Genomic DNA, 10,001 nt, shown 5'->3' on the forward strand with positions numbered 1-10,001 from the left:
AGCTTCAGATGGAAGGCAGAAAAGGAAGGAGCATCTGCTTAAGAGCCCACTGGCTGAGATCTGGAAGACAGCGCCCCCATCCCCATACAGTCCTGGAGCCCTCTCTCCCTGGCTCCCAAGAGTATCCATCCTCTCCCTGCCCAGGAGTTAACTGCGCCCTCCAAGCAGCTGGGGCGGGTGTGGAGAGGCAGTCCCGGGGCAGATCCGCAGACTTACCTCCTCCCTTCACCCCATCCCCTCAGTTTCCCAGCCGGGTCCAGCCCCCCTCCTCCAGCTTCCGGCACGCACTGCCTATCTGCATCTGCTGGAAAGTAAAGCCATCTCGGCCTGCGGAGATGTAATGCGGGCCCCACCCTTCCCACGCTCGGCTCCCCCTCCTTCCCACCAGACACGTCCTGGTCAAGAGAGAGCAGCGGAAGCCGCGACCCCTCACCCTGAGTGACCGGAAGCAGAAGACCACGGGGTGTCCGAGGCGGGGACAAAAGGGAAGGGCGGGGAAGGAAGGAGGGAGGATGCGTTCAGTGTCACTTTGGAAAGATTTCCAGACGGCGATAACAGGGGACTTCAGAGTCCCTGCCCGGTGCTCACCGCCGGATCCCGGCCCAACACTGTGGCGCTGGCTGACCCAGTGAGTGCCAGCAGTGCCTGCTCTCCTGAGTTCAGGCAGGAGGATGGAGGGGAGGAAGACGGGATCTGCTTCTCGCTGGGCCAGCAAACCTCGGGCATTTAGAAGACAAGGCCTGACCTCGAGCTCCTGGCCCTCTCCTGACCCATCCTCTCCTGGGCCCTTCCCCATAGGCCCTGGCCGAAATGTGAGGGGGCTGTCCATGACTACTAGTGGTGGAATGTCACCAGAGGTCCCACCATGGCCATCTCCGGTTCCTGAAAGGAGATTGGGGGTGGGGGGGAGAGGTTCTAAGCGCCTCATCTCCAGACACGGTGGTGGGAGGTGGGGTAGGGGGGCTCCTAACCGCCCCCCCCCAGGAAAGGTCTCTAAGTGGCAGAGACATATGCAGAATCACTCTCTCTGTGGTCGCCCTGTGCCCCCCTCCCAGCAAGGAGAGGGTCAGGGAAACATCACCCAGTGTGTGTTTCCTGGCCTGCCCGAGGGTAGGAGAGCAGGGCAGCAGCTGGAGTTAGGGGCACTCCTCCAAGCAAGTAGTCACAACACTTTGCTCCTTGTCCTATCTCTGGCGGAGAGATTTGGGGCGAGCCGCCACCTTCTCTGAGCCTTAATGTCCCCGTGTGTAACACGTGGAAATTAACCAACCCTATAGGCTTCCCAAAGCCTTCTGTGGGGTACCAAAAAATGGTTTGGACAGATGCCAAGGAAAGACAGAATAAGAGCAAAGAGGTAGGGGCGGCCAGACGGGAGCCAGATGAGGCTCTTCTCACCGGGCTAGGCTCTTTGAGGAACCGAGAGTTGCTGGGACGGAGCCCGCAGAGAGGAAAGCAAACAGAGTGGCGCTCCCCTCCCCCGACCCCGGCCCTTTGTCCGGAATCCAGCTGTGCCCCGCGGGGGAGGAGCGGGCTCGCGTGGCGAGGCCCCCTGGCCCCGGCGCTGATTGGCCAGCGGCTCGGGCAGCAATGGGGCAGGCACGCTCCTGGCTGAGGCCGAGCAGATAAAGCGTGCCAAGGGGCACACGACTTGCGGCTCAGAAAATCCGAGTGGTCTCGCAGCCGCTCCAAAGACAGAAACGGTGGCCCGGGAACCCCTTTGCGTTGCGCTTTCCTGGAGCTGGGGAAACTTCAGGCAGCGGCGCCTGCTCTCAGCCGGGCTTGCAGACGAAAAGGCCAGCTCAACTCACCAATTGCTCTCGCTGCCCACCCCCCGCCCTGCTCTCTACCCTTTTGCGCGTGAGAACAAGGTAACACCTGGAGGCCACAGAGCGAGGGCTGGAGGGGGAAAGGGGTCCTCTGATCCGGCGGGAGGGGGGAGGTGGCTCTTTCTGGGCTTTTTCCCACTTGGATCCGGGATAGGGAACTGCGCTAGGGTGTTGGACCCACGCTTACCCCGACCTCTTCCCCTGCTGCAGGATGACGCCTCATCCCTCGGGTACGCCAGCTGTCCAAGTGACCCAGGAGACAGAGCAGCCCTTCCAGGGCGTCTTCGAGGACGAAGTGATCTGCGTGGCGTCGGCTCCGACCAGCCCGGCTCGAGTGCGGGGGAACTGTGCCGACGAGGAAGGGGGTGGCTGCCGAGGGGCCTCGAGGAAGCTCCGGACGAGACGCGCGGGGCGCAGCCGGCCCAAGAGTGAGTTGGCTCTGAGCAAGCAGCGACGGAGCCGGCGCAAGAAGGCCAATGACCGCGAGCGCAATCGAATGCACAACCTAAACTCGGCCCTGGACGCGCTTCGCGGCGTCCTGCCCACCTTTCCCGACGATGCCAAGCTCACCAAGATCGAGACGCTCCGCTTTGCGCACAACTACATCTGGGCTCTGACGCAGGCGCTGCGCATAGCAGACCATAGCCTCTACGGGCTGCAGCCTCCCACACCGCCCTGCGAGGAGCTGGGCTGCCAGGACGGCAGCTCTCCGGGAGACTGGGGCTCCCTCTACTCTCCGGTCTCCCAGGCGGGCAGCCTGAGCCCCGCCGCCTCGCTGGAGGAGCGTCATGGGCTGCAGGCATCTGCCTCTCCTGCCGATCTGCGCCCCAGCGCCCTAGCTCTTTCAGACTTCCTATGAAGGAGACTGTCAGCCACTGGGTGGTGGGTGCTTGGCTGTGGGTGGGGGGCCACAGAGGCAGTCAGGGACCCACCGGGGCTGCAGCGGCCCCAGGGTGAACTTTCTCCTCCAGTCTCCGGCTCCCTGCAGGAGGGAGGGTAACAGGTGGGTTCAATTCCCAGTTCCTCTTCACAGCGCCAGCTTCAGCCCTCTGTTTGCTGCCTGCACAGGGGGCGATTGCAAGCTCTGCGCGTTCCCCTCCCTGCAGCCACCCCAAGTCTCCGGCAAAGGCACCAGGGATTGTGGCACTAAGCAGCTGGAGACACCTGCTGTCTCCAGCCATCCTACACTCACTCAAGTCTGTCAGTCTCTCTTACCAACCCTCCACCAATGTGATTTAATCCAGTATTTGATCTCTCACCGTTTGCTCTCTTCTCCAAAGACGCTGCTGACCTTCTCCTCCAGTCCCTATTAAGTGCTGGTTTCTGGCCGTTCTGATGCCTTACTCCACGGAGGGATCCTCTGCCTTCTCTCGAGCACTTTTTGGAACCATTGCGCTCCTGGGGGAGGGAGACCAGGCTGTGAACTGGGAAAGAGATTGTCTGCCTCCGGAGTGTCTGTCCTGCTTCCCTGTGAGCTGAAGCGCCCCTTTAAAAAAGAAGAAGAAAGAAAGAAAAGTCGTCTTTAAAAAAGAAGAAAAAAGAAAATATCAGCCTGTAAATTATATGGTATCTTTTGAAGTGAATTTTGATACGGTAAATTATATGCCCCCCCTTTACACACTTGTATTTATTGATGAGATTTCACAGCAGGGGGGAAAGTCTATATTTTGTACATAAGATTATTTAGAGACTGGTGAATGAGATTTTGAGCCAATAAAAAAAAAAGCACCCTCAAGAAACCTCAGTTAGGTAACTCAATTATGCAGAGGGGAGGGTGACAGCCTCTGGCTGGGGTGGGGGAGGACCTCAGTCCAAGGAGAGGGGGTCTGGGCACCTTCTCTGATTTGGGCAAAGAAACTGTGGCGCTAGGCTGGTGGCAGAGCAGACTGCGTCCTGAGAGTGAGTCAGCTAAACCCCCATGGAAGGTAAGAGCTGGAAGGCTCTTAAGAAATCACTGGTCCGGTTCCCTGTTTTATTTATAGGGCAGCTACTTGTCATATTCCAAATAGTGGTTTAGATGAAAGACAAGTTTCCAACTAGGGCTACTTGCTGGCCCTGCTGACGCCACTAGCCTGGATTTCGAGCAACTGTTGAATGTGGGGAGGAAGAGTAATAGCCCAACCATAGGGTCAGAGCCCTCAGAACCATGGAACGTGAACTGGATATCCCAGGAATTTTCCCAGAGTGCTTAGAGAGCTAGCCCGCCTTCTGAGCGCATTTTATGCATCGGGTTCTGGGAGGGTGGCATCCTGATGCGTGGAATTGAGCAGCAGGGAGTGGAGAGAGTGGAGATTCCTGCTGAGATCTCTGGCACCCCTGGTACCCAGCAGTCTCGATAGAAAACTTACCAAGAACCTGTTCAAGGTTTCCAGCCACTCTTTACTCCCAAGGTAGAGTTGCGCTGGTGTGTGGCAGGGACTGAAACTTACCCCAGGGGTTCTACTGGAGCACTCCTAAATGGCTTGCGGGACCCTGTACCTCTGGAAGCCGACTGAGGTGTAAGAATTCCCAGATTCTGCCTGACAGGAACAGGAAAATGGAGGGTGGGCACTCTATTCTGTGAATTGAACCCCGGACGCCTTTTTGGATTGGCCGCAGGAAGGAAAGGGCCTAGCCCAGGTGAGTGTGGTGGCTGCCAGGGGCTGGGAGCCAGACCTTAGGTAGCTTTCCAGTTAGAGCACAAAGGTGGAGTCTTACCCGGGGTTAACGCCTCTTGCGTCTCTCTCTTTTGCCCTCCCAGCTTCCAATAGAACTTTTATTCTCCTCTATTCCCAGGAAAGGTAACTCTGAGGAAATATGCCTCAGTTACCAAGGGCTGGATTTGGGGGAGGGGAAAGGGATGCACAAACAAAAGAATGAACAAAGGTGTTGTCTCATTTCATGGCTTTAATCTGGGAGGAGATTAATTGGTTATTGGTGACTTCTGCAGCAGCCAATTTCCACCTGGGGCACCACACCGGGACAGGTGTCCGCAGCTCCTAGTTGCATGGAACAAGCCAATGCCTGCTACTTTCTGTGCCTTTAGGGGAAGAGCATGGAGAGACAAAAAGCAAGAAGATCCATTTCTGTCTTCCCAGGAAAGCGACAAGTATACAGACAAGTATACAGCCAAAATTATGGGTGGTGGGTAGAGGTACAAGGCACAGGATGGAGGTGGGGCTGCTGTTACCTGGGGCTGGACTGGGAGGCTTGCAAGAGAAGGGGGCATTTGGGCCAAGGACTATATGTTTAGAGAAATCCTTAAGTACGAAAATCCTTCTTTCTGTGATTCAAATAGGCAGGGGACTCCCTCGGTGCAAAGGACTCCCTGAAACTCCAAAAGTGTTGTTGGCTCCATGTTCCAGGTTGAGGCTCCCACTGCCCAACCCCCTCCTACCTTTGAGGGTACTCATTAAGGAGCCATTAGTCACCAAACACGCAGACTGGTCCTCCGCCCCACAAATTAAAAAGAAAAAAAAAAAAGTACTGTTTAACCAACTTGACTGCTGGGCTGCCACCTTGGGTCAGGGGTGGATTTGACCCCGGAGCTGTCTGCCAGCTCTACTCTCCAAGTCAAGAGGAAACAGAGAAAGGTTTGGGTTTGCTTGAATCACTGCAAAGTTTAGGGCTCCCTTGCACAGGGTGAGCGCCATCATTGTGTACGGAATTGCACATGGGAGCAATGGGAGACTTTGTCCATGCCTCTTTCCAAAGAGCCACTCACCAAGAAGGCCTCAGAAACATTCCTGTGAGTGGTGCAGACAACTAACTCCCAAAGCCTCACTATCACCACGCCCCATCCCACCCCCAAGACCTCACGGGCATTTGGCTTTCAGAGGCTTTTAAAATCAGTCAAGCTGGTCTCAGTCTTGGCTGGCAGCCCGCACTTGGAGACTACGCCTCACTCGTAATGGTGCGGAGCCTCCCACAGTCTGAGGTCATCCCCTGCACCTCAGCTCTCTGAAATCCGGGCAGGCTCCCGTGCAGGGCCAGGAAAGACCCTCGGGTCGAAAGGCTCTTACCCCTTTTCTGCCTTTGTCTGAGACCAAGACTGACTTCCAGAAAAACGGCACATGAATCTTGTGCCCCTACCCCACCCCCATCCGTGCACACAAGCAGGTAGATTTATGGTGCCCTGCCCCCATCCCACTCCATCCCCAAGCCGGCCTCCGTCGGGAGACAAAGCATCCCGGGGCCATTGGAATGCTAATGTCTGGGAGCCTTGCTGCAGGGCTGGCCCAAAGGCAGGAGGGGCTAGGGGACACGAGACCCCACAGGCGCCCTTTGCCCCTCCTCTCCTCTAAGGGCCACTCTGCCTGTCTGTGTGACCTTGGACAAGTCCCTGAGCCTCAGCTAATTCACTGGAGAATATGAAGGGAGTCCTTAATACACTTTCACTGGATTTCTGGGTGCCTAAGAAAAGGCAGTGCTTATGGTGGACAAAGTTACAGGCTCCCCACAACCAGAATGGTGGAGAAGACCCTTTGGCCTTGGCAGTGGGGACACTGTGGGGAGGGTGTAAGGGAATTTGGCTAAAAATATGTTATGGAATAAGTGCTGAGTATATTATAATTACATTTTTGCATTTACATAATTAATATTCTCAGTTGTGTTTATTTTCCTGCCCCCAATCCTTTTAAAATACCTTCAGGCTGTGCTCAAGAAAAGGAAGAGAGCACTCACTAACTGTACCTGCCTGCTCTGCCTTCGAAGGGCCAAGAGCACAGACAGTGGGAGATTTGAGGCTGGACACTTCTTATCTTAGGTCCCTTCCTACCGTTGGTGAGGAGGACAAGGCGGGATGTTCACACCCATAGACACAGAGACCTAAAGTCTTAGGAAAGTTGGTGACTTCCTCAGGCCCCCCAGTCACTTGGTGAATCACTGAAGCAAGCTAGGACTGCGACCTGGTTCTAGGCTCTGTGCTGTTTAGAGCTCTGTGCTCTAGGCTGAGATGGTTTGTTCCTGCTTTGGCTCTAGCTGGGTCTTCTGGGTCTTGTAAGGCCAAAGGCTCCCTTGCATACTTGCCTTTGATCCCACCCCCATTCTCTTCCAAGGTCCCAGGCTGTTCTTCTCTGCCCCCTCTGCTTCTGGGATCTGAGGGCCAAGGCAGAAGCTGGGGGAGCGGGATTGGGTACGGACTTCCGGAGAGCTGGTGCTCGCCTCTGACCATGGTGCTGAAAGTACCGTGTTCGTTCAGAGGGGGAGACGTTCCTGGCAAAACCATCTATCGACCCTGTCCACGTTTCTAGACCGCGGTCTCTAGGGAGCCCCCTGTGGATATGTGTAGATCCAGAAGAATGTCAGGTTTCCTTGGCGTGGTGGGGAAAGGATGGACTCTGTTGCTGTTAACTGACTGTGTGACCTCAGAAAGCCCTTTTCCTCTAGGCCAAAAGACTCTCCTCTGTAAATGATGGAGTTAGAATCAGTGACTGTGTTAGGGACTTCTGACAGCATCTGAGAGGTCTGAAGTGAAGCAACATTTGGAAGTGTAGGCTGCAGCGCCCCTAACTGGGAAAACTGGTTTGGAACTTGGCCCTCAATTGGAGTCTCATTCTTCAGGTTACAAAGAGCTTTTAGTTATTCCAAGAACAAAGGCTTAAGGAAGCCCCCCAGATGCATACATAGGATGGCAGAGTGGTTAAGAACACTTAGTTCTTCAGAATTGCACAGACATTGTTTGAAGCCTGGTCCTTCTACTGGTAGTTTTCAATAACTGTGAATTTGGGATGGTAAATAGTGACTGCCTAACTGGACTGGTTAATGTGTTCGCTTTTAGTGCAGGCAAAGCTGCCATAGATGGTAATTATTACCATTAGCATCTTCATTTGTCTCAAATTCTTCTTATTCTCCCTGAATTTTTTAAGGAGGGGGTGCTTTTGTTTGAAGTTGAATTTCCTTTGCACCTCTGTACAGTGCAAATTTGCACAATGGCTAAGGGTCACTTACCTTTCTTGGTGACCCTCCTCAGATGAAATCTACCCTTCCTAAACTCTAGGATTATATATCCAGATGTCCCTTGGCACCCCAAATGAGACTTGTCCAGAATGGAATTTCTCTCCCCTAACTCCAAACTAATACCTCCTCCCATTCCTGTCTCATTAAGTATTACTATTCAGGCATCCATACTTGTCTTTTCTCACTACTTACACCCAATTAACCCTTATGCCCAGCTGATTTTTCCTTTGTTGCTATTTCTTGAATCTGGCTGTCCCTTTATTTCCTTATGACCACTACTCTCATTTAGGCTTTCATCCTTCACATGGAGAGACTGCCTAACTGATCTCCCTATCTTTAATCTCAGCACTCTTCACTGTGCTCTCCATGTTACAGCCAGAGTAACATGCAACTATAACATTGTCACTCCCCTGTTTAAAATCTTCAAGTGGTTTTCAGTCATCCCTGGGATAAAGCCCATGTTCCAATAGGGAATGATGGTATAATGTGAGCTGTGAAGTGATACAAATCTGGGTTCAGTTTCCAGCTGGTTCATTAACTATCAGTATGACCATGAACAAATTCCTTAACATTTTTTTCAATTTCTTCATCTGTAAAGTGGAGATAATATTGCTTATAGGGTTCAAGTTAAGGTGCTATAACACAATCACTAATAATTCAGTCTGAGGGAGCATTCCAGGTGGGTGGTAGCTCTGCTTCCTGACATCATTCAGGGACCTAGGTTCCTTCTACGTCCTTTCTCCACCAGTTCCTAGGTCTTTGCCATCCACATAGTTGAGGTTGCATTGTCATATGTTCTAGCCAGTGGGAAGGGAAAATATAGCATGGAGGAACCTCAGCCACAGTCTTAAATCTTAGGCTCTGAAGTAGCACTTTCCACTCACATTCCATAGGGAGAACATGATCATATCACTGTACCCAAACTGGAAGAGTACTTATGTGCCGACGAAGAAGTAAAGTATGGATTCTGGTGAGTAATGAGCAGTTAGTACCACAGGGTTGTTGTCAGATTAAATTACTTTATATATGCTATTATTATTTATTTTTATCATCACAAATCACTTCAGCTTATGACCACAGTCGTGCTGCAACCAGCCTCTTTTTCACAATGCTTTATTTGCCTTGATATTTACCATCCAGAAATACTGACCTGTTTGAGGTTTTTCCTTACACATACTCAGGCATACCTTCCATGCTTTTTTTTTTTTTCTTTTCCACACTGCTCTCTCTGCCCAAAGCCTCTCTCCCTCCTCTCCATCTCCCACCAAACCTCCAACACAGACATTACCTCCTCCCGGGGATTATCTCTGAACTATTCCTCCCTCTTTGCTCCTGTTCCCATAATATTCTGTGCATAGGAATATCCTTGCACTCTCCTGGTAGTATTTTAATTAGCTGTTTATTCACCTATACCTTCCACTGGTCTTCTCTAGGGTAGGAACTGTCCTTCATGAATCCAATGAGTGCCCATTCTCAACCTATGCCACACATTTTTAGAACGAAGTAAGAGTAAGTGAATTGACTAATGAATGAATGGCATGTCAATTAATGTTTGGAAACTTCTATCCTTCCCCAGACCAGCTACCACATAAAGTCAATGAGTATTTGTTGAATAAATGAATAATTTATATGGAGACCCATGACCCTTCCTGCATCATATTCTCCTCAGCACCAAAATAACCTATCCTTGATTGCCTATGGGTCTATTTTAGAAGATGCCCCATCTGGTTAGATGAGACTGGATTATCACCACAGTATGATTATTTCTGAGATCACCAATAACAACGCCAATAATCAGGTTATGGGCGTCCCTCCTGCGATAGTCCTCTCATAGATTTGACATCTATCCTAACTTCACCACTTCCTAATTCTAGCACCTTGAGCAATTTCTTAGCTTTTCCAGTCCTCCATCTTGATAGATGGAGAAAACCACACCTACCACATAGGGTTTTATGAGGATTCAAATGAGAGGACGGATGTGTCCATACACTTTGTGTGCCTACCAGCAATTTGAAGCAGAACCCATGACAGTACCCACTCCATCTCTATCTTATTCCTACAGATGATTAGCCAAGAGGGCATGGGCTAGAACTGACTTTCCCACATTAACTAGGGAAGGTTATATGACTTACCCAAGGCCTGTTAACTATGGAGACAAACTGAGGCTCCTGATACCCTAACATTATTACCAGCTATACTATCTCTGTTGTACTAATTATCTATTGCTCATAACAAATT

At 51.8% G+C, this 10,001-nt stretch overlaps 1 protein-coding gene across 1 annotated transcript; it reads left to right on the forward strand.

Annotated features, from left to right (window-relative positions):
• The first annotated feature begins 2,037 nt into the window (after positions 1-2,037).
• Positions 2,038-2,685, forward strand: NEUROG3 (neurogenin 3). Its single transcript, XM_032878069.1, has one exon. It carries the CDS (start codon positions 2,038-2,040, stop codon positions 2,683-2,685), a length of 648 nt encoding a protein of 215 aa, XP_032733960.1.
• The last annotated feature ends 7,316 nt before the right edge of the window (positions 2,686-10,001 follow it).

The sequence above is a fragment of the Lontra canadensis genome, unplaced genomic scaffold (genome assembly GCF_010015895.1).
Source record: "Lontra canadensis isolate GAN:19392208 unplaced genomic scaffold, GSC_riverotter_1.0 scaffold3, whole genome shotgun sequence".
Classification (NCBI taxonomy): Eukaryota; Metazoa; Chordata; class Mammalia; order Carnivora; family Mustelidae; genus Lontra; species Lontra canadensis.